Source organism: Oryctolagus cuniculus, chromosome 8 (genome assembly GCF_964237555.1).
Source record: "Oryctolagus cuniculus chromosome 8, mOryCun1.1, whole genome shotgun sequence".
In the NCBI taxonomy this organism is placed as follows: Eukaryota; Metazoa; Chordata; class Mammalia; order Lagomorpha; family Leporidae; genus Oryctolagus; species Oryctolagus cuniculus.
Window position 1 is genome coordinate 108,531,195 of NC_091439.1, and position 25,274 is coordinate 108,556,468.

Genomic DNA, 25,274 nt, shown 5'->3' on the forward strand with positions numbered 1-25,274 from the left:
CAAAATGGCCATCCCAAGCAAGTTACTTAACTTTGCCATAATTCAAGAGAGCTGTCCATGAGGGAGAGCCTGTCAGAAGAGGCTATAGTGAAGACCGACAACAATCCATGCAAAAAGCAGGTGGAAGAGAGCCCTCCACATGGGAATGGCTTGATACATGTTAAATTTTATTCAAGAGGTAGTAGTATTGCTAGGACTTGGTGACTGAGAGATACCAGCTTTCAGGGAGAGCTTAATTAGTAATGATGCCTAGTTTTGGTAAGTTGTGGATAGCAGAATAATGAGCAGCTGAAGTACAGATGATTAGCTCAGTTTTGTAAGTAAAAGAACTGCTGAAAACTTGTAAACTCCTTCCTCCTACAACTCTGAAGAATTTAGCTAGGAATGTCACTTTTTCCAAGTTTTGAGTACTACCGCATTTTTTAATCCTATTTTTACATTCTTTGAGCATTTCAACAGATATGGGAAAGGGAAAATCAGTAACTTGTGTTAAAAGATGCCATATTGCACAGAAGTTTTCGGTTTGATAATTTTAACACTTATTTTTATGAAAAAACACTTTCTGGAAGAAAATATTGTTAAAGATTCCAATTAAGAACTATATATACAGGGCCGGCGCCGCGGCTCACTAGGCTAATCCTCCGCCTTGCGGTGCCAGCACACTGGGTTCTAGTCCTGGTCGGGGCGCCAGATTCTGTCCCGGTTGCCCCTCTTCCAGGCCAGCTCTCTGCTGTGGCCAGGGAGTACAGTGGAGGATGGCCCAAGTGCTTAGGCCCTGCACCCCATGGGAGACCAGGATAAGTACCTGGCTCCTGCCATCGGATCAGCGCGGTGAGCAGGTCGCAGCGCGCCGGCCGTGGCGGCCACTGGAGGGTGAACCGAAGGCAAAAGGAAGACCTTTCTGTCTGTCTCTCTCTCTCTCCCTGTCCACTCTGCCTGTCAAAAAAAAAAAGAAAAAAAAAAAAACTATATATACATATATATATATGAAGCAGAGAGGAAGCAAAGAGACAAACAGAAGCAGAGAGACAGACAGCTCCCATTCACTAGTTCACTCCCAGATGCTTGCACAAGCCAGGGCTGAGCCTAGGATTGGGGCCAGCAACCAGAAACTCAACCCAGGTCTCCCACAGGAGTGGCAGGGATCCGAGTACTTGACACCACCTGCTGCCTGCACGGGCCTGATTGGCAAGCAGCTAGAACCGGGAGCCAGAGCTGGGAATCTCACTCAGGCCCTCGGAAACAGGACATGTGCATGTTAATCGGCATCTCACCCACTGGGCCACATGTCCATCTCAAGAGCATTCTTTTTGTTTATTTCTATTCATTTTATTTGAGGCAGAGAAAGAAAAGGAGAGAGACAGGAAGAGAGCTATAGACAGAGATCTATTGATTTCACTCTCCAAATGCCTGCTGAAGCCAGGTGCCAGGAACTCAATCCAAGTTCCACGTGGGTGGCAGAGACCCAAGTACTTGACCATCACCTGCTGCCTCCTGGGGTATACCCTAGTTGGAAGCTGGGATTGGGAGTGGAGTTGGAACTTGACTCCAGTCTGTCTGATATGGGATGTAGGATTCCAAATGGCATCCTAACTGTTGGGCCAAACTGCTGCCTCCCTCCTCCAATAACATTCTCAAACTATATTTGGGGGGTAAACTTTTTAAAAAGATTTCTGATGTATTTATTTGAAAGTCAGAGGTGGAGAGAGAGAGGTCTTCCATACACTGGTTCACTCCTCAGATGACTGCGCGGCCAGGGTTGGGCCAGACCAAAGACAGGAACCAGGAGCTTCATCCTGGTCTCCCATATGGGTACAGGGGCCCAAGCACTTGGGCCATCTTCTGTTACTTTCCCAGGCACATAGGCAGGAAGCTGGATTAGAAGTGGAATAGCCGAGATTCAAACCAGTGCCTATATGGGATGCCAGTGCCACAGGTGGAGGCTTAACCTTCTATACCACAGTACCAGCCCGTGGCAGGGTAGGAGGATGGTGGTAAATTTTTAAGTGGAAATTGGTGACATCCTCTATGACAGACTTGTGAGGTGGCACCGAGGCATAGTAGCACTGGCATCTCATACAGGTATTGGTTCAAGTCCCAGCCGCTCCACTTCTGATCCAGCTCCCTGCTAATGACCTGGGACAGCTGTGAAAGATGGCACAAGTACCTGGGCCCCTGCACCCACGTGAGAAACCCCAAAGCAGCTCCTGGCTCCTGGCTTTGGACCGGTGCTACTCCAGCCACTGCAGCCATTTCGGGAATGAACCAGAGGATGGAAGACCTCTTTCTCTGTAATTATGCCTCTCAAATAAATAAATCTTAAAAAAAAAAAAAAGACTCAGCAGGAGTCCTGTAGTGTCACAAGTCTAGGCACACAAGAATACTCGAGGGAGATGAAAACAGCCACATAGAAAGTGGTATGCACATGTTCCCAGCAGCATTACTCATGGTCCAACCTTGAAAACGTCATGCTAACGAGAGCAACCAGACATAAAAGTCATATAATGAATGATCCAATTTATAGGAAATGTCCAGGCAAATCTATGGAAACCTGAAAAGTGAATGAAATAAGGCTGCCTACAGCGAGGGCCTGGGAAGAAGCAGGAAGTGATGAAAGTGCTCCAGGGCTGACATGGCTGTGACATCACGCACTGCCGAGCTGCGCACTTCCAGTGGGGGAGCGCTAGGAAGGCACAGGACTCATACCGTTGTTGTTTTTAGAAAGAGAAAAGGGTCGGCAGCTTCTCCGTGAAGAACCGGATGGTAAGTAGTCTAGATGCTATGGGCCTCCCTCTGATGTGGCCACTCAGCTTGGCCACTGTGGCACAAAATAAGCTATTGACAATCGGTACACAAATAGGCACAGTATTCCAACAACACTTTATCGACAATGAAGAATGATTCTTCTCCTGGTATTTTTTCAAAAATGTAAAAACCATTCTTAGCTCTTTGTCACACACCGAGCCCAAGGCTGGCCCAGGTCTACTGCTGGCAATCCCCATTCCAGCTGTACCCCCGCAACACTAACTCATGGAGAACAGACTCACAGACCCTGCTTCCCAAGAAATTACCTCTCAAAACGGCCAACCTTTTTACTTACATTTAATTTTTCTCTCAAAGTCTCCTTTTCTGCCATAACTCTTCTTAGGTCAGATAACGCAAGTTCTTTTTCCTTTTCCATTAGACTAACAATATTGTTGGAGACTGTGGTTTGGGTGGAGTCTCGTCTAAGCGCAGACAATTCTTCCTGAGCCTTGAAGAATAAAAGACAGAAGTAACAGGCACTTTGGATACCCTTCTAGATTTTTTTAAAATATCATTTATTTATTTATATATTTGAAAGGCAGAGTTACAGAGAGGCAGAGGCAGAGAGAGGTCTTCTATCCGCTGGTTCACTCCCCAGTTGGCTGCGACGGCCAGAGCTGAGCCAATCTAAAGCCAGGAGCTTCTCCTGGTTTCCCACACGGGTGCAGGGCCAAAGCACTTGGACCATCTTCTGTTTTCCCAGGCCATAGCACAGAGCTGGATGGGAAGTGGAGCAGCTGGGCCGGCATATGGGATGCTGGCACTGCAGGTGGCAGCTTTACCCACTATGCCACAGCACTGGCCCTAGTTTAAAAAAAAAAACAAAAAACTGGACACAGGCCACCTTTGTTCCCAAATCCCAACAAAATAAAAGGATTAAAAAAAGGAAAAAAAAAAAAAAAAAAAAAAAAAACCAAGATAAGAATATTGAATGAGGTGACAGCCATAAAATGTTGGGAGCTAGGCAGCCGGCAGAAAAGGAGGAGCCAACCAAGCTGACCAGGGAAGCTGATTAATCCCACGGTGGGTACCACCGAATCCCGAAAGTTCAAGAACTGAAAGTGGCCCTTTTGCACAGCCTGTCCCCTCTCCAGGTGGCAGCAGGATGTTGTGGGGCATGGAGACAGGAACACCAGAAGCGGAAGACAGCATGCTCTGCTCTGCTCAGACTGTCTTTGCCCCCGGTAACTGCAGCTATTTAACAAGGCCAGGCTGTACCCATTCCCTCTGTCCTCGGTTGTGTGTTTGTTGGTTTGTAACCAAAGACTAAGTCTCCAATAACCAACACAGCCACACACAATAGGGGGTGCTGTCCAGGTGGAGACAGCTGGGATGTCTGAGTCTCCAGGAGCAGTGTGCTCGGCATCAGGCTGAGACCCGATCCAGGTAATTCTAGAAGAAAAGAGACCATCCCATACTGATCAGACACAAAGATGGGCTAGAAAAGAGAAGTATGGAAAAAGCAATCTCTGCTTTGAGAACAGGATGAGGGCAGAAACTACTAGTACTTAGGATTCTAACTGTGAAGGACTATCACAAGGGCCATATTTTATGGTCCCATCAAAGTTAGCAGGTTCCATACCATGTTAGCTTAATTATAACAAACTGCTTACTTCATTATATAAGACACTGAGTTTATCTCTTTCCGCCGTCAATAATTTAACATTGGACTGTATATCCTCCATATATTTTTCAAATCTTTCCAGCATACGCTGAAGTTCATCTCTTTCTCTTGTGACCAGATGAATTTCTGAATTGTAATCACCCTGAAATATAATTAAAGAACAGAAGTTATCATGTGCTGTAATTATCACCACATGGTTGACATAAGGATGCTGACGGTGAGACTGAGATGCTAACAGACAAAAAGAACACGAGTTTCACTAATGTCATTCAGGAAATCTTTTTTTTTTTTTCTTAATCTACAATGAAAGTAGATGAGAGCACTGCCAGTACTGGGGCAAATTTCCCGGCCTGCCAGCTTCCAGGAAGGGGCGTGGCTGCTGCAGATGCTGCTTGACCAGATGCCATCAGACATGCTTCAACTGCCAATTCTGAGGCTGCTCATACTAGGGACATAAAGTGTACCCTTAGTGCAGAGGCATCAGCAGCATCCAAGATCGTGTTACACGTGCAAATCCTGGGGTCCACGCTAGCCTCACTCAACTAGAAACTGTGGGCAGGGCCCACTTCTATCAAGCCCTTCAGGACTCTGATGTACGCTAATGTTTGAGACCCACTAGTTTATAACCCTCTCCAGAGAAAAGACCAGGAAGGACAGGGGTGTGTGTGTTTGTGTGTGCCTGCTCCCTCAGTGTAAACAGATGTAACAGCCTAGCACATTGCTCAGCGTTTTCTTTCAACTTATTAACACCAGTTTTCCTGGCACACCAACCCCCAACTGTCCCAGTTTTAGACCTACGTGAGGTCTACCTCCAAAGTCAAAAAAATGTAAATTATTTCTACTAGGCAATGTCCATGAAGGATGTTCACTGACCAAGTAACCACATCCAACATGTCTAAAATAAGACCATGCCTACTAGTCTGGTGCAATTTCAAAGATCCACTCTCTTCAACACCATTGAGGGGAAAAAACAATGACAGATGGAGACTTCATTTGGTATCTCTGAGGACTAAATGCAGAAGCCCTGAGAGAAGTGGGGACAATCTGCTACTTTGGTGCCCTGGAAACAGCCCTGGTCTGCATCATACATTTGTTGCTGAACTGGTAGGTGACATGTATCTATGAGGTACTCCTCACCTACCACATCAAATTGTTATCCTTACAGTTAATTATTCAAGCAACATCAAAGCATAAAGGATGAGCTTAGCTCTCTAAACACTTTAAAGGACAAGACATTTAACAGGAAAAAAGCAATTAGTATTCTGAGGCTTAATCAAGGCTTAAATAACCACAGAAGACTATCTGTAATTAATCACGCCTAAATCGGAAAAGCCTTTCAGAAAGGACGTAGTCTCTGCAGATCCTAGAAAAAGAGAACTCAGTGAACAGGATTTGATAGTCTCTTCTCATTACCATTTAGGTCTCAGCTTAAATGTCACTTTCTCCATGGAATCCTTCCAGATTCTCTATCAAATCTAATTTGCTCCCACAAACTCATAGCATGCTGAATCTTTCCTGTACTTTAACGTTTATAATAAATGGGCTTACAAAGTTATTTACATGATCCCATGTTTAATGCATGTCTGAATCACTGAAATTTAAGCTCCACGAGGCCACAGTAAGTAGTCTGTCTTGTTCAATGTATCTTTGAGGGCTCCCATGATATCTGGTAAAATGCACCCATTTCCTGAACGTTTCTCTACTGACTGATCCGCTCAGGCAGAGAGTAATGACTCTACTCTGAATAGACCTCGTAAGGTTTCTGTACCAGTGTTGATGAGTACTCGTTGTTAACTACTCTTCCCCACTCCACTGTTCCCTACACACACGCAGGCACATGAACACACACGCACAGTGCTGAGGCTGCAAGAACAGATGCGTCTATCTCCAGCCCTGCAGGCCCTCTACACAGCCCTGCCAAATAGAATCGGACTTTCTGCTGGGAACTCACCCACTCTGAATCGACAAAATCAGGAAATGAATCATGTACTAGGAGCTAGATATTACACTGGAACCCTCCACAAACTACCACATTTCATCTTTTTTTAATTTTTTTTTTTATTTAAAGGCTGGATGCCACCCCAGTGTCTTCCTTCAGAAGTCCTGCACTGCAAGTGGAAATCGGTAGCCTTTTTTTTTTTTTTTTTTTTTTTTTTTTGACAGGCAGAGTTAGACAGTGAGAGAGAGAAACAGAGAGAAAAGTCTTCCTTCCTTCCAATGGTTCACCCCCCAAATGGCCACTACGGCCAGCGCTGTGCCGATCTGAAGCCAGGAACCAAGTGCTTCCTCCTGGTCTCCCATGGGGTGCAGGGCCCAAGCACTTGGGCCATCCTCCACTGCACTCCCTGGCCACAGCAGAGAGCTGGCCTGGAAGAGGGGCAACCGGGACAGAATCCGGCGCCCCGACCGGGACTAGAACCGGGGTGCAGGCGCCGCAGGTGGAGGATTAGCCTAGTGAGCCGCGGCGCCAGCCCACATTTAATCTTCGCAAGAGGTTGTAGTTACTTCCTCCACTTTACAAATGAGGAAACGAGGGCTTCATGAAATTACAGAATTTCACTAAGGTCACAAAGCCAGACAGTGGAGCTGGAATTTGTCCACAGTGGGAATCAGTGGTGAGTACAAAGCGAAAGGGGACAGTCCTCTCTCTACACAGACCTGAAAATCAGTGAACGTACTACTGATGAAAATTGTTGGGGTCGGCGCTGTGGCACAGCAGGTTAATGCCCTGGCCTGAAACGCATACATCCCATATAGGCGCCAGTTTGAGTCCTGGCTGCTCCACTTCCGATCCAGCTCTCTGCTATGGCCTGGGAAAGCAGAAGATGGCCCAAGTGCTTGGGCCCCTGCACCCATGTGGGAGACTTGGAAGAAGCTCTTGGCTCCTGGCTTTGGACCGGCACAGCTCCAGTCGTTGTGGCCAATTGGAGAGTGAACCATTGGATAGAAGACCTCTCTCTCTCTCTCCCTCTGCCTCTCCTCTCTCTGTGTAAATCTGACTTTCAAATAAATAAATAAATAAATCTTTTTAAAAAAACTGTTGATGTTTAGAATGGCAAGGTGTATTTCTTTTAGAGTCATTACAATTTCAAGGAACTATGCCTAAGAGTTTGTTAAAAAGAATACCCAACTGGTTTTTATACCAAACCAGTTTTTGAGAGGTTTGCCAAAAAAGTGTTTCCAAACATGTTGAAAGTGTCTCCTCCTAAGTGAGAAGGCGCCCAGCACACACAGCCATCTTTTTTTTTTTTTCTCTCCTTTTTTTTTTTTTTAACTTTTATTTAATGAATATAAGTTTCCAAAGTACGAATAATGGATTACTATGGCTTCCCCCACATACCGTCCCTCCCACCCACAACCCTCCCCTTTCCCACTCCCTCTCCCCTTCCATTCACATCAAGATTCATTTTCAATTATCTTAATATACAGAAGATCAGCTTAGTATACATTAAGTAAGGATTTCAACAGTTTGCTCCCACACAGAAACATAAAGTGAAAAATAATGGATGATTTTTTTTTTAATGATGATGAAATCAGATCAGACCTATTGTCATGTTTAATCCCAGTGAGAGTCAAGTTGGGAGTTGATAGTTTCTTTTCTTTTTTTTTTTTTTTCAGAGGATCAGTTTAGTATGCATTAAGTAAAGATTTCAACAGATTGCACACCCATAGAAACACAAAGTGAAATATATTGTTTGAGTACTCGTTATAGCATTAAATCTCAATGCACAGCACATTAAGGACAGAGATCCTACATGAGGAGTAAGTGCACAGTGACTCCTGTTGTTGACTTTACCAATTGACACTCCTGTCTATGGCATCAGCAATCCCCCTATGCTCCAGTCATGAGTTTCCAAGGCTATGGAAGCCCCCCGAGTTCTCCGACTCTTATCTTGTTTAGACAAGGTCATAGTCAAAGTGGAGGTTCTCTCCTCCCTTCAGAGAAAGGTACCTCCTTCTTTGAAGACCTGTTCTTTCCACTGAGATCTCACTCACAGAGATCTTTTGCCAGAGTGTCTTGGCTTTCCATGCCTGAAATACTCTCATGGGCTTTTCAGCCAGATCCGAATGCCTTTAGGGCTGATTCTGAGGCCAGAGTGCCATTCAGGACATCTGCCATTCTAGGAGTCTGCTGAGTATCTCACTTCCCATGTTGGACCACTCTCCCCTTTATTTATTCTATCGGTTAGTGTTAGCAGGTACTAGACTTGCTTATGTGCTCCCTTTGACTCTTAGTCCTTTCATTATGATCAATTGTGAACTGAAATTGATCACTTGGACTAGTGAGATGGCATTGGTACATGCCACCTTGATGGGATTAAATTGGAGTCCCCTGGTATGTTTCTAACTCTACCATTTGGGGCAAGTCAGCTTGAGCATGTCCCAAATTATATATCTCTTCCCTCTCTTATTCCTACTCTTATGTTTAACAGGGATCACATTTCAGTTAAATTTCAACACTTAAGAATAACACACAGCCATCTTATACCACCCATTCACCGGTCACTCCGGTCACTCACGGTCTCCACCACCCTCACCCCGCCCTGACTGCCAGCTATCACTGGGACTCTAAAATGCTCTGAACAGCCTGACTTTCTGAACCCTGGAAAACAGATTCATCGTTGTGCCAGGTAACATGATAACAGTTCAGGGAAGTAAGTAAAAAGGAGGAACATCTCTGAATTTCACTAGTACCTAACCAATATCTCCCATTCATCTTCCCTTAATGAATCCATACCAAGCAACTGAATCAAAGATTTCAGTTAACTTTTGAGGGTTATCTTCTCAGTGCTATTACATTCATGAACCATCTTGTGAAAGATTCTTCCACACGATGAAAGCGATTAATTCTGTGGTTTATTTTTCCTGAGTTCTGAGTATATGTGGAACTCAAACAGCTCAGTAACAGAAATTACCTTGCACTGTGTGTCCCCACCAATTCACTTAGCTTGTAGTAGGTAACACAGCACAGCATTATAGCTGACAACTAGAAATCCAAATCTGGCCATCAGCCAACTGGTTAAAAAACAAAATCCAATCTAAAGACTCAAATCTGTTTGGACAATGGACATAGGATCTTCGTGGGTGGGGGGAGGGGAACAATCAAACCGCTAAATTCCCTCGAGCGTGAAATCACACGTTCTGAGTGTGAGTGACTCCTCCCTCCAATCCCCCCCATTTTAACTAGTGTGTAGATAATGATAGGGTCAGATGAGCCTTCAGGGTGCCTACAGCTCCACAGCTTAAAAAACAGAAAAAAAACTGAAGCATTCAAATGATATTCATAAAACACCGCAAATAATTAAGATCTAAAACAGAGACACATGATTTTTATCTTACAAATCATGGTCGACTTGAAATAACACCCGCAACAGAAGACCCAATCACAACATTACACATAACAGGAACACCTTTACATGAGCACCTTGCAAATGCGGTCACAGTGGACAATCCGCCCAGCCCCCACTTCCAATTTCTACCCATCTCCCGTGCAGGGTTAACAGAAGAAGCGTGGCCAGGACAGAATGCGCCTTCCTGACTGATCCAATGCTGGCAGTGACCTGAAGCCATGTGCCTGCCAGGTGGACAAAGTCCTTCCGCCACAGGACAGGAAATGCAGCTTCTACAGAAAGCAGACGCTACAAAGACAAGGCATGTCCAGTGGCAGGCATCCCTGGTTCAGGTCCTGGAAGCCCAGACGACCCAGCACTTCCCCTATGACTGGGCAATTCCGTCTTCCTTCACTTCCAGGAATCAGCATGGTACACCTTGTTCCAAGGAAGTTTTCCTAACTCATACAGCACAAGCCAAGGAACAAGACAAAAACTAAAACCTTTTAAAAGCAAGAATGAATTACACTTAATACAATAATAAATCAGAAAGGCTTATTCATAAATACTCTCTTGCCTTATTAATTGCTTTTCCAAAGCAATACTTACTTTTTCTTGTGTTTTAAATATTGGGATTTTTTCACGAGCACAGTAATTTGTAGAACAAGATCTTCGCTGTATTAAATGCTGGAGTCTTTCTAGTTCTTTCTTATAATAATCTCGTTCTTCTTCTATACCTTTGAGAAATGTATCTAAACGAGAAGGTGATCTGTCTCTGCGTTTTATTCCATGTTCTAGCCTCATTCTCTCAACTTCCAAAGTAAGTTCTCTTTCTGTAAATTAAAGTGGGTAAATTTAAACAATGTTGCATGTATAATGTTAATCAAATGCATTTTAAAAATAAAGATTTCTAGAAATCATGAATTGTTCTGTGAATCACCTGTGCCAGACACAGTAAAGAGCTAAAAACTGAGATGCAAAGAGAAAAAAAAAAATCGAAAGCAAAAATTAAACATTTGAATGTTTGATAAGTCAATGTCTACCTAAAGTGCTAGAGAACAATGAGATAAATTTGCACACAGCACTTCCTAGGGACAGCAAAAAACACTAAAACAAAATATCTCCATAATTATAATACGCACAGCTTAAACATTAAGCTTGAATAGGGTATCCACACATACAGAGATCAAAACAACTCAAGTTTTTTTTTTAGAATAAATCTTTTTTTAAAAGATTTATTTATTTATTTGACAGGCAGAGGTACAGACAGTGAGACAAACAGAGAGAGAGGTCCCCCTTCCCAGTTGGTTCACTCCCCAAGTGGCTGCAACGGCTGGAGCTGTGCCAATCCAAAGCCAGGAGCCAGGTGCCTCCTCCCGGTCTCCCATGTGGGTGCAGGGTCCAAGCACTTGGGCCATCCTCCACTGCAATCCTGGGCCACAGCAGAGAGCTGGACTGGAAGAGGAGCAACTGGGATCAGAACCGGCGCCCATATGGGATGCCGGCGCCACAGGAAGAGGATTAGCCTAGTGCGCCACGGCGCCGGCCCCTCAAGTCTTTCTTCTACCACAGAAAGCACCTTTTCATGAGTGATCCCACTCCGAGGCACGGGATGATTTCCGTGATGTACCTGATTCACTCCCATCTCCTTTCATTCAGCAGATACGGACTAAGTTTTTTACTGTATGCCAAGCACTGGCTAAGGATTCCAGTGTGAAAAACAGCCACCATCAAGCAAAAATCCCAATGGAAGTAGGAGGAAAGCTACAAAAGGACAACACACAATGCAAACTGGAGGGGGAAAGACGAGCTGGTCCTAAGGAGTGAGCAGGCAGGGCTGGCACTGTGGCGCAGCAGGTTAACCTGCTGCCTGCAACGCCAGCATCCTGTATTGATGCCGGTTTGAGTCCTGGCCGCCACTTCCAATCCAGCTCGCTGCTAACATGCACGGGAAAGCCTGCCACCCTCCAGGAAGACAGAGGTGGCTCCTGATTTCAGCCTGGTCCAGTCCGGGGCGAGTCTCTCTCCCTAACTCTTCCTTTCAAATAAATAAAAAATAAATCTTAAAAAGTAAAAAAAGAAAGTAGGAGAGTGGGAACGAAGGGACAATTGTGTCGAAGGCTAAGAAATCAAGTAAGCTAATGAAAAAAAGTATCCACCACACTTAGCATATGGAGGTGAGAGAGGACCTTCCCAGGAGCTGTGGTCTTGGTGAGGTGGGGACTGAAGCCAACCGGCGGCAACTGAGGAGCCAAGAGGCAGCAAGAGGTAACAAGGACGGATTTTAAGATGCTACAACTCAGCCGGCGCCGCGGCTCACTAGGCTAATCCTCCGCCTTGTGGCGCCGGCACACCGGGTTCTAGTCCCGGTTGGGGCGCTGGTTCTGTCCCAGTTGCCCCTCTTCCAGGCCAGCTCTCTGCTGTGGCCAGGAAGTACAGTGGAGGATGGCCCAAGCACTTGGGCCCTGCACCCCATGGGAGACCAGGATAAGTACTTGGCTCCTGCCATCGGATCAGTGCGGTGCGCCGGCCGCGGCGGCAATTGGAGGGTGAACCAACAGCAAAGGAAGACCTTTCTCTCTGTCTCTCTCTCTCACTGTCCACTCTGCCTGTCAAAAAAAACTGCACTGCCTCAAAAGAATTCTACACTTCAGTTTTCTACTATTTGAAAACGGTCTTCTGAATATTTATTAATACTATTATCAGTCTGTCTCAAGGAAGAATTTTCTTCTATTGCAAAATATTCAAGCACAGGAAGTTCCCTATATCAACTAATCAAAATATAAATTCTTTTTTAAAAAGAATTTTTATGGGGCCAGCATTGTGTTATAGTGGGTAAAGCTGCCGCCTGCAACACTGGCATCCAATATGGGTGACTGTTCAAATCCTGGCTGTTCCACTTCCAATCCAGTTTCCTGCTAATATGCCTGGAAAAGCAGCAGAGGATGGTCTAGGAGCTTTGACCCCTACTCCCACGTGGGAGACCCAGATGAACCTCCTGGCTCCTGACCGTTGCGGCCATCTGGGGAGTGACCCAGTGGATGGAAAATCCCTCTCTTTTTGTAACTCTGCCTTTCAAACAAATAAAATAAATCTTTAATTTTTTAAAAAGATATTTATTTGTTTGAAAGTCAAAGCTACACACAGAGAGAAGGAGAGGCAGAGAGAGAGAGAGAGAGAGGTCTTCCATCCGCTGGTTCACTCTCCAATTGGCTGTAACAGCCAGAGCTGTGCCAATTCAAAGCCAGGAGCTTCTTCTGGGTCTCCCACATGTGTGCAGGGACCCAAGGACTTGGGCCATCTTTTATTGCTTTCCCAGACCATAGCAGAGAGCTGGATCAGAAGTGGAGCAGCCAGGACCTGAACCGGTGCCCATATGGGATGCCAGCACTGTAGGCAGTGACTTTACCTACTATGCCACAGCGCCAGCCCCAATTTTTTTTTTTTTTTTTAATTTATTGCTTTCAGAGGCAGAGAGACAAAGAGAGCTCCCAGCCATCAGTTCACTCCCCAGTGTCTGCAATGGCCAATGCTGGGGACCAGGAACTCAACCTAAGTTTCTCACCTGGGTGGCAGGAACCCAGTTACCTAAGTCTTCCCTGTGGCCTCCCAGGGTCTGCACTGGAAGAAGCCAGGTATTAAATCCAGGTGTTCTGATGTCAGATACAGGCATTTCAACCACCAGGCTAAAAACACCTGCTCTCTAAAGAATTCTTAATGTCCTTGAGGAAGACAGAGTTCTTCTTATCTAAAATATCTAATACGGTTCCTATTTACAGAAAGCACTCAACACGGACAGATTGAGTTAAATGAAAAACCAACTAATAAAAAGAATTGATCAAGAGGAAATCACAGGGGCCAGCGCTGTGGTGTAGCGGGTAAAGCCGACGCCTGCAGTGCTGGCATCCCACATGAGTCCCAGCCGCTGCACTGCTGATCCAGCTCTCTGCTGTGGCCTGGGGAAGCAGAAGATGGCCCAGGTCCTTGGGCCCCTGCACCCACGTGGGAGACCCGGAAGAAGCTCTTGGTTTTGGATCAGCGCAGCTCTGGCCGTTGTGGTCAAATGGGGAGTGAACCAGCGGATAGAAGATCTCTCTCTGTCTCTCTCTCTCTCTCTGCATTGCATTTCCTTCTCTCTGTGTAACTCTGACTTTCAAATAAATAAATAAATCTTTAAAAAAATTTAAGAAAATCGTGATCACATTTGAAGTTGTCAACATTTTACCTGTAACTGCAAAACTCTCAACTTTTTTGCTGAGTCTCTGTTTCTCTTGTTCAAGTTGGTGGATGACAGTTTCCAGGTCTGACTTAAGAAGCAGTTCATCACTCAGTCTCTCCTTTTCTTTATGGCATAAGTTTAATTCCTGCAAATGTGAATGCCATAATTAAGATTTCTAACAACCTTATAAAAATATAGCACATAAAATATGTATTTTCATAAATAAGATTATATAATGTTACTTCACATACATTTATGTATGTGTATGTATACTTACTTTTAATTAGTCAGATATACGGTCTTAACCAAAATTAATTACCAATTGTGGCTAAAAGCGCCATAAAACCCAATACCAACAATGCTCCTTTGTGGATGGTAAGGCTCTACCTCTTCCCTGAATGCCTGAGGACTGCTCTGCCTGCCTGTTTTAGAGTGCAGCAGTCAGATGCCCTGTCCCAGCACTAACACACAGCAGAGCAGTCATCACTGCACTGGTTATCCTCTCAGCCTCTTCTGCACCACAGGGCACTGAGGAGCACTGGGAGGAAGACCTTCTGGAGGCAACACGCTTTGTACGGCGTCCAGGATGGGACATGCTTAGTAAACACGTGCTGGGCCTGGCAGTGTGGTGCAGTGGGTTAAGCCGCTGCCTGTGACACCAGCATCCCATATGAGTGCTGGTTCGAATCCTCAAAGTTCCACTTCTGATCCAATTCTTAGCTAATGGGCCTGGGAAAATGGTAGAAGACAGTCAAAGTGCCTTGGGTCCCTGCCACCCACGTAGGACACCCAGATGAAGTTCCAGGCTCCTGGCTTCAGTCTGCCCTAGGCCTGGCTGTTGCAGCATTTGGGGAACAAACCAGCGGATGGAAGATCTCGCTGTCTCCGTGTTTCTCCCTCTCTCTGGGTAACTCTGCTTTTCACCCAAATCAACAAATAGCTTTTAAAAATATACATTTGCTACTAAGACCATCGTTATTCTCTGAAAAATAATAATAAAAATATAGCACTTAAAAAACAGCACCAGTGGAAAAAATCTGGAAGGTCACAAAGTAACTACTGCCCCATCTTCCTGTGACCTCGGTCACGGCTCTGAGACAAGCAGCATGCATCCCATTCGGCACTGTACTGCGTGAGCACACTGCAAACCCCTGTCCTCGCGGAGCTTACCTCTAGTGAAAACATCTGCTTCAGATTTATCAGCCCCATGGGCGAATTCTAATGAAATTACCACAAAATACAAAATCATACACACATATGGTAGAATACTACTCTGCCATAAAAAGGGAAAAAAGTGCCACTGCATGCTGATACACATGAACCCTGAAAGCACTGCTAAGAAGCCAGGCACGTAAGACCAAACACTACATGACTATTTGTATGGAAGGGCCAGAACAGGTGAATCTGCGGAAGAAAAATAGGTCCGTGGTCGTCAGGGGCTGAGCAGAAGGGAATGAGGAGCGACCACTAGCGGGTCCAAGGTTTCTCTGGAGTGATGAAAATGTTCTGGGGTTAGGCTGCAGTGATGGCTACACCACTCAAACTAATGGAGTGTACATTTAAGAGTAGTATGAGAGACACATTTTATCTCAGTAAAGACAATGTATATGTAAAGTATAGCATAAAAATTTCCTTTCTAAAATTGTAAATAAAAAATGACATCAACTTACCAGTTGAAGTTTTGCCATTGTTTCTTCAAGAGTCCGCATTTCAGAGAGATTTCTTTGAATCTCTTGCTAGGAATACAAAGTCTATTTGGTGAACACTGAAAAGTCCAACTTTAACTTATCAGTAAGGCACAATGCAAACAAGAGCAAGCAATTTTTGGAGCGCTTCATGTTCCCTCTCTTTAGAGAGATCTGAGGCTCCAGCTCAGCACTCAGTTTGTATGAAGAGGAGGCAAAGCTGAGACTTCCTGTCCATCTCTGAAATCTGAAATGCTTTCAGAGACCCACATGCAGTATCTGAAAAAGGGGCACTTGGGCTGTACACTGGTCACTTTGTTTTCAGGGTATATCTCACAGCGCCATCACTTCCTGATGCTCCTAACCTATCTGCTCTCTCCCTAACTCTTACCAATCTGGATTCTCTGTGCCACAGCTGAGCAGAAGGCCAAGAGTAAAACATGACCCATCTGGAGTATCGTACTGGGCCAAGCTGTCATTTCTGAGCACTGCCAATGGAACATGAGAAGCTGTGTTCAACATGCTACGTGAATGAGACGTGAGAAGCTGTGTTCAACATGCTACGTGAATGAGACGTGAGAAGCTGTGTTCAACATGCTACGTGAATGAGACGAGAGAAGCCGTGTTCGGTATGCTACGTGAATGAGACGAGAGAAGCCGTGTTCGGTATGCTACGTGAATGCGACGAGAGAAGCCGTGTTCGGTATGCTACGTGAACGAGACGAGAGAAGCCGTGTTCGGTATGCTACGTGAACGAGACGAGAGAAGCCGTGTTCGGTATGCTACGTGAACGAGACGAGAGAAGCCGTGTTCGGTATGCTACGTGAACGAGACGTGAGAAGCCGTGTTCGGTATGCTACGTGAATGCGACGAGAGAAGCCGTGTTCGGTATGCTACGTGAACGAGACATGAGAAGCCGTGTTCGGTATGCTACGTGAATGAGACGAGAGAAGCCGTGTTCGGTATGCTACGTGAATGAGACGAGAGAAGCCGTGTTCGGTATGCTACGTGAATGAGACGAGAGAAGCCGTGTTCGGTATGCTACGTGAACGCGACGAGAGAAGCCGTGTTCGGTATGCTACGTGAATGAGACGAGAGAAGCCGTGTTCGGTATGCTACGTGAATGAGACGAGAGAAGCCGTGTTCGGTATGCTACGTGAACGCGACGAGAGAAGCCGTGTTCGGTATGCTACGTGAACGAGACGTGAGAAGCCGTGTTCGGTATGCTACGTGAATGAGACGAGAGAAGCCGTGTTCGGTATGCTACGTGAACGCGACGAGAGAAGCCGTGTTCGGTATGCTACGTGAATGAGACGAGAGAAGCCGTGTTCGGTATGCTACGTGAATGAGACGAGAGAAGCCGTGTTCGGTATGCTACGTGAATGAGACGAGAGAAGCCGTGTTCGGTATGCTACGTGAATGAGACGAGAGAAGCCGTGTTCGGTATGCTACGTGAACGAGACGTGAGAAGCCGTGTTCGGTATGCTACGTGAACGCGACGAGAGAAGCCGTGTTCGGTATGCTACGTGAACGCGACGAGAGAAGCCGTGTTCGGTATGCTACGTGAATGCGACGAGAGAAGCCGTGTTCGGTATGCTACGTGAATGAGACGAGAGAAGCCGTGTTCGGTATGCTACGTGAACGAGACGTGAGAAGCCGTGTTCGGTATGCTACGTGAACGCGACGAGAGAAGCCGTGTTCGGTATGCTACGTGAACGCGACGAGAGAAGCCGTGTTCGGTATGCTACGTGAACGAGACGTGAGAAGCCGTGTTCGGTATGCTACGTGAACGAGACGTGAGAAGCCGTGTTCGGTATGCTACGTGAATGAGACGAGAGAAGCCGTGTTCGGTATGCTACGTGAATGAGACGAGAGAAGCCGTGTTCGGTATGCTACGTGAACGCGACGAGAGAAGCCGTGTTCGGTATGCTACGTGAACGAGACGAGAGAAGCCGTGTTCGGTATGCTACGTGAATGAGACGTGAGAAGCCGTGTTCGGTATGCTACGTGAATGAGACGAGAGAAGCCGTGTTCGGTATGCTACGTGAACGCGACGAGAGAAGCCGTGTTCGGTATGCTACGTGAACGCGACGAGAGAAGCCGTGTTCGGTATGCTACGTGAACGCGACGAGAGAAGCCGTGTTCGGTATGCTACGTGAATGAGACGAGAGAAGCCGTGTTCGGTATGCTACGTGAATGAGACGTGAGAAGCCGTGTTCGGTATGCTACGTGAATGCGACGAGAGAAGCCGTGTTCAGTATGCTACGTGAATGAGACGAGAGAAGCCGTGTTCAGTATGCTACGTGCAAGTGCACGGAACATGCCAAAGAGAGGAGGTGCAAGAGGGTTACAATGAAACCACAACTAAAGGAGCAGAAATAAAAATCACTAATTATCCCCTTTTGCAAAATTGATTTGACTGTCCCTTGAGATTCCACATGAACTTTAGTATTTTTTCTTATTTCTGCAAAAAATGCCTTTGGGCCGGCGCCGTAGCTTACTAGGCTAATCCTCCGCCTTGCAGCGCCAGCACACCGGGTTCTAGTCCCGGTCGGGGCGCCGGATTCCGTCCCGGTTGCCCCTCTTCCAGGCCAGCTCTCTGCTGTGGCCAGGGAGTACAGTGGAGGATGGCCCAAGCACTTGGGCTCTGCACCCCATGGGAGACCAGGAGAAGCACCTGACTCCTGACTTTGGGTCAGCTCGGTGCGCCGTCCGCAGCGTGCGGGCCGCAGCAGCCATTGGAGGGTGAACCAACGGCAAAAGGAAGACCTTTCTCTCTCTCTCTCTCTCTCACTGTCCACTCTGCTTGTAAAAAGAAAAAAAAAAAGAAAAGAAAAGAAAAAATGCCTTTGGGATTTTGACACAGGTTGCACTGAATCTGTCATCGTTTTGGGTGGTATAGACATTTTAATATTGAGTCTTCCAATCCATGAATACGTATGTCTGTCCATTTATCTGTGGTTTTTTTTAGCTTTGTTCAGCAGTGTTTTACACATAGTATTTTCAAGTGTATGAGTTTTTATTGTTGTACTGGTTTATTAATTATTTTATTATTTTGGATGGTTAATATAAGTGGAATTATTCTATTAATTACCTTTTTGACTATTCATTATTAGTGTACAGAAACATACCTGAATTTTGTGTGATTTTATATCCTAAAATTTTGCTGAATTCATTTATTAGTTCTGTTTCTAAGGGCAGTCTCTAGGGTCTGCTACATATAAGATCATGTTATCTGTGAACAGGGATAATTTCACTCCTTCTTTGCAATTTGTAGGCCATTTATTTCCTTTTCTTGCCTAACTGCTCTTGCTAGGATGCCCAGTGTTATGCTACATAGAAGTGATGAGACTGGGCATTCTTACCTTGTTCCTGACGCTAGAGAAAAGCTAGTTCAGTCCATCACCACTGCGTATGATGCTTGCTGTGGGCTTTCCACATTTGCTTTTTAATTAGTATACTGAGATAGCTTCTGTGTTATTTCCCCCATTAGAGGAAACTACTATATAGAATCAATTCAGTGGCACAGAACAGTGGTCTTCAGACTGGGTTCTCCCTACTCCAGGGATGACATGAAGACTCCCCAAGTATTATGTAAAACTATGCTATGCACCTAGTTTTAAGCATCGACAGCTGGATCCTTAATTTTCAGTTGCAGCGCTCCTTAAACATGACCCTGCTGAGACCATGTCTGTGGTCTGGGTTTCATGTGAGTTCTCTATCCCACCCTTCCGTTCACAGCTGCCTTCCGCTCATTTCTCCAGAGCAAGGCAAACGTAACAGGGAGCTTTAAAACATTCAACGGAAGTGCGTACCGTTGAGCTCTATTTTCTATGAACTTTTTGAAGTGCCCTCATACATCTCACTCATGCCACCCACAATGGCACCATAAAGAATACTTGGGGGGGTCAGCACTATGGCATAGCCGGTAAAGCCGCTGCCTGCAGTGCCAGTATCCCATGTGGGTGCCGGTTCGAGTCCCTGCTGCTCCAATTCCCATCCAGCTCTCTGCAGCAGCTTGGGAATGCAGTAAAAGATGGTCCAAGTGCTTGGGCCCCTATACCCACGTGGGAGACCTGGAAGAAGCTCTAGGCTACTGGCTCCTGGCTTTAGATCTGCAGAGCTCCGGCCATTACAGCTATTTGGGGAGTGAACCAGTGAATGAAAGACCTCTCTGCCTCTGACTCTGTGCAACTCTGCCTTCCAAACAAATAAATAAATCTTTAAAACAAAACAAAAACAGGGCAATGGATAAAGAGAGAATCTGAAATGGTGGAGCTGGAAGATAGTTTTAAATAGGATACTATTTTCTTGCTTTACATTTATAAATCTTTTTCCAATAAAATTTTATTTTTAGTATTTATCAATATTTATATTTGTTACCTTGAACAACTGATTACTAACAGTTGTAAGGAAAATGCTGTTTTAGAGGAAAATGTTAACACTTTGAAATAGGAAATCTTTCAAAATAAAAAATTCAACTCATACACTTTCATTATAGAGATGTACCATACAGTGACCATAAAAAATGTTCAAGTGGGTTCAGCATTGTGGCGTAGCAGGTGGGGCCACCGCCTGCAGTGCCAGCATCCCATATGGGTGCCAGTTCAATTCCCAGCTGCTCTACTTCCTATCCAGCTCTCTGCTGTGGCCTGGGAAAGCAAAAGAAGATGGCCCAAGTCCTTGGGTCCCTGTACCCGCATGAGAGACCCAGAAGAAACTGCTGGCTCCTGGCTTCAGATCGGCACAGCTCCAGTTGCTGTGGCCAACTGGGGAGTGAACCAGCAGATGGAAGACCTCTCTCTCTCTCTCTCTCTCTGCCTCTCTCTCTGTAACTCTTTCAAATGAATAAGTAAATCTTTAAAAAAACAAACAAACAAACGCATATTCAACCATAGGATAAAATTTTGAAGATTTCAAGGAGAAAGGGCCACTTAACTTCTCATTGGTTAAATTTAAAAGAACAATGAGGGGCTGGCACTGTGGGTAGCGGGTTAAAGTCTTGGCCTGAAGTGCTGGCATCCCATATGGATGCCAGTTCTAGTCCTGACTGCTATCTTCCAATCCAGCTCTCTGCTATGGCCTGGGAAAGCAGTGGAAGATGGCCCAAGTCCTCAGGCCCCTGCTTCCACGTGGGAGACCTGGAGGAAGCTCATGGCTCCCGACTTTGGATACGCTCAGCTCCAGCCATTGCAGCCTCAGCCATTTGGGGAGTGAACCAGCATATGGAAGACCTCTCTCTCTCTTGCTGCCTCTGCCTCTCTGTAGCTCTGCCTTTCAAATAAATTAAAAAGAACAATGAGACAGTTTAAAGAGATCAATATTTATTCTTTGCCATCTACTTAAATATGAAAAATATTTCCTACCAACTTAAATATGTGCAAGGAAAAACAGGGTTTTTTTTTTTTTTTTTGCTTTGTTTTGTTTTTTAAAGATGTATTTATTTATTTGAAAGACAGAGAGAGAGAAGGAGAGGCAGAGAGAGAGAGGTCTTCCCTCTGCTGGTTCACTCCCTAAATAGCTGCAATAGCCGGAGCTGCGCTGATCCCAAAGCCAGGAGCCAGGAGCTTCTTCCAGGTCTCCCACGTGGGTGCAGGACCCAAGGACTTGGGCCATCTTCTACTGCTTTCCCAGGCCACAGCAGAGAGCTGGATCAGAAGAGGAGCAGCTGGGACTAGAACAGTGCCCATATGGAATGCCGGCATCGCATGCAGAGGCTTTACCCGCTACGCCACAGCGCCGACCCCAATAACACAGTTTTAAAGATGCTTTTAAAGGGTTCTTGACCAAAAGAGGGCAGAAAGAACAAACCTCTCAAAGTCTCACAATGCAGAGATAAAGGGCAGAGGAAAACAGGGACGATTTGGAGATCTATGCTATGTACAGGAGTGCTCTGGGAAAGCCTCTCAACTAGAATGAGCACAGTGACCTGGTGGAGAGAAACCACACTTCAGAAACCCTGGATGACCAAAACAAAAACCAGAAACACAAGATAAACCAAAGGCCTACGCATGCGTACTGGGGATCGCTCCCACAACCCAGGCCTGTTACCTTTGCTTCGCCGAGTTCTTTATCAGCGGTCTCAAGCACTTCTTCTTTATGTCGCTCCAACTGCTGTGCTAACTGGTCTATTTCAGTTAGCTCTCGGCAGAGTTTCTCATTCTTGTTACTTAAGTTAACAACCTCAGTTGTCACTGTTTCCTTGGTTTCCATAAGCTCTCGGATGTGCTTCTCCAGGTCCTTATTAGCTTGCTGAAGAAAGTCAACCTAAATGCAGTTCACAATGCATAACACGAGTTAGAGAGCTACCCTGAGCTTTCAAAATCACCATACAGAAGACTATTTCTAAAAGATACTGAGAGGAGTCAGCAGTGATGGCTCAAGTCATTCAGTCCCTGCCTCCCAGGTGGGGCACCTGGATTGAGCTCCCTGCTTCTGATCCAGGCTTCTGCTCTCACAGGCGGGCATTTGAGGAATGAACCAGAGCATGGAAGCTCTCTCTCTCTCAAATAACCTTTTTTTAAAAAAGATTTATTTATTTATTTGAAAGTTAGAGTTACAGATACAAAGGAAGAAACAAAGAAAGTGAGATCTTCCATCTATTGGTTCACTCCCCAGATGGCCACAAGAGCTGGGGCTGGGCCAGGCTGATGCCAGAAACCAAGAGCTTCTTCCAGGCCTCTCACATGGGTGCAGGAGCCCAAGCACTTGGGCCATCTTCTGCTGCTTTCCCAGGCACTAGCAGGGAGCTGGATCGGAAGTGGAGCACCTGGGACACAAATCAGTGACCATATGGCATCCTGGCATTGCAGGTAGCAGCTTTACCCACTACACCACAGTGCCAGACCATCAAATAAATTTTTTAAAAATGTTTTTTAAATACTGAAAGTTAAAACCACAGTTATTTTATATCTGCAAATTTGTATTGTCTTTATTTGCAAAACGGACAATGTGTGGTTTAATAAAAAATATACAGGCACTATTACAATTAATTCTATTATAATTTTTACTTTTTTAAAATCTGGCTATTGGAGGGGCTGGTGCTGTGGCACAGCAGGCTAAGTTACTGCCTACCGAGGCTGGCACTGTGGCATAGTGGGTGAAGCTGCAGCCTGGAGTGCTGGTATCCCATATGGATGCCAGTTCGAGTCCCAGCTGCTCCACTTCCGATCCAGCTCTCTGGCCTGGGATAGCAGTGGAATACAGCCCAAGTCCTTGGGCCCTGCACCCTCGTGGGAGACCCAGAGGAAGCTCCTGGCTTCAGACTGGTCCAGCTCCAGCTGTTGCGACCATTTGAGGAGTCAATCAGCAGATGGAAGACCTCACTCTCTCTATCTGCCTCTCAAATACATAAATAAATCTTAAAAAGAAAAAAAAAAGTTACTGCCTACGACACCAGCATCCCCTCTGGGTACCTCTTCAGGTCCCAGATGCTCTGCTTCCAATCCAGCTCCCCCACAATGCACCTGGGAAAGCAGAGGATGAGGGCCCACGTCCTTTGGGCCCTGACATCGACATGGGAGATCCGGGTGGAGTACCAGGCTCCTGGCTTCAGCTAGGCCTAGACCCAGCCATGTGGACATTTAGGCAACAAATCAGCAGATGGAAGATCTCTGCTTCCTCTCTCTGTCTCTAACTCTGCCTTCCAAATAAATAAATAAATCTTTTTTTAAAAAATCTGGCTACTGGAAAACGTAAACGTGTATTTAGCTCATGCTGTATCTCTATTGAACGGCACTGTTCCAGAGCTACTGCTCTCTTTTCCTCACTCTATTCCACCTGCAGCCCAGGCAGCTCTGACGTGTGTAAATGTCTGCAGTTCACGCCCTGCTTTATGGAACTCTCCTGTTCTTCCATTACACAAACAGAGGAAAGTTGCAGGTGTCTCTGTGTGTGTTTCTTTTAATCAGTTTTTTTATATTACAAAAAAAAGGCATAAATTTTTGAAAAATAAAGAAAACCAGAAAGAATATTCCACCACACAAAGATAAGTTTTGTGAGTATAGTTTGATTATTCTCTTCCAGTGTTTTCTCTAAGGGCATGCACACACTTTTTATAAAAGAAAACTGAATTGGAAGGAGGTGGCTGGAGAGCAGTTATTCCCTTTGGTGTCACTTAGACACCCGCGTTCAATACTGGAATGCCTGGGTTCGAGTCCTGGCTCTGATTCCGATTCAAGCCTCCTACTAATGCGCACTTTGGGAGGCATCAGTGATGCTTCAAGTGCCTGGGTCCCTGCCACTCAGGAAGACTGGACTGAGTTCTAGGTTCATGGCTTTAGCCTGGTCCAGCTCTGGCTGTTGTGGGCATTTGGGGAGTGAACCAAAGGACAGAAGATCTCCCTCTGTTTCTCTGCTTTTCAAATAAGTAACAATTAAAAGTAAATTGAAAATCGCATTGTGCCTATAGCTTTATTTTTTTCTTTTAAATTTTTAACACCACGGAGTACCTTAATTCCTGTGTCATTAAATATTCTTTAAAAACATGACTTTTGAAGCTGGCTTTGTGGCACAGCAGGTAAACCACCACCTGCTCATATGAGTGCTGGTTCAAGTCCCAGCTGCTCTGCTTCTGATCCAGCTCTCTGCTAATGTGCCTGGGAAAACAGCAGAAGATGGCCCAAGTGCTTGAGGCCCTGTCACCCATGTGGGACACCAGTGTCAGCCTGGCCTAGCCCAGGGCATTGTAGCCACTTCAGGAGGGAGTCAGCAAATGGAAGATCTCTCTGTGTCTCTCCTAATTCTGCCTTTCAAATAAATCTTCTTAAAACAATGACTTTTCCATGGCCGCATGGATACTTTGATTCTATCAATTTTTGCCACTGTAAATAACACCCAGTGAATATTCTTGTCAGTTTCATAAACCCCTAGACTATTAGAAACATCTGGAATTTTACACACTCAGTGACATCATGGAAGCCATTACCTGGATATTTAAATGAGCGATGAGCTTTTCATTGGTTTTATTTCTGTTCTCCAGCGTCAGGACATCAGGGGAACGACCCCCGTCCAAAGCCATTGACAATCGTTCTATCTCTCGTTCTCTTAGCTCAATCTGAAGGCAGAAAGTCACACTATCATTTTTTAAATTCTGGTTTTGGACTCAATGATTAACAAACACTTGGATATACCTTTTAATGTCACACAATATATGTAAGAAGACACTAACATTCTTATTTGTACCTGTATGCACATAGGCAGAGCAAAACACAGGATAGATAACACAGGAAATGTCAGAATTGTCTACACAGATCTCCTGGGTACTGAACAGACTCTTCCTAATTTGGGGGTTTCTTTCACTTCAAAGACAAGACCATATTTACAGAGAAAGAAACTTGCTGGCAGATTCCACACACGCTTAGATCCTGGACCTGAGTCTGAACTACTTCAGTGCCTGCTGGAACAAATGTGAGTCCACGAACGACCGACACACCAATGACATAGTCGCTACTGAGCCTCAACACTAAAGTGACAGCAAGGTACAGTGAATCTAATCAAGTATCCACTTCCTAGAAAACAACGCACGTACAATCAAAGAGATCACTATTAACCATATACTGACACTAATTCACACCAAAACTTGGGGAAAACACACACAATTTTGAGCTTTG

At 45.4% G+C, this 25,274-nt stretch overlaps 1 protein-coding gene across 8 annotated transcripts in view; it reads right to left on the reverse strand.

Annotated features, from left to right (window-relative positions):
* CEP135 (centrosomal protein 135) overlaps positions 1–25,274 on the reverse strand; it is a 79,798-nt gene that overhangs the window by 41,125 nt on the left and 13,399 nt on the right. For all 8 annotated transcript variants that reach the window (XR_011378472.1, XM_051820255.2, XM_070048092.1 and 5 more), the window contains 7 exons: positions 24,590–24,718; positions 21,715–21,930; positions 15,649–15,714; positions 13,985–14,123; positions 10,369–10,592; positions 4,419–4,571; positions 3,101–3,253 (listed from right to left, as the gene is read on the reverse strand). Coding sequence is in view for 7 of the 8 variants with exons in the window: in XM_051820255.2 (XP_051676215.2) it covers positions 3,101–3,253; positions 4,419–4,571; positions 10,369–10,592; positions 13,985–14,123; positions 15,649–15,714; positions 21,715–21,930; positions 24,590–24,718 (1,080 nt within the window). In the remaining variant the exon portion in view is untranslated. The remainder of the gene's footprint in view (positions 1–3,100; positions 3,254–4,418; positions 4,572–10,368; positions 10,593–13,984; positions 14,124–15,648; positions 15,715–21,714; positions 21,931–24,589; positions 24,719–25,274) is intronic.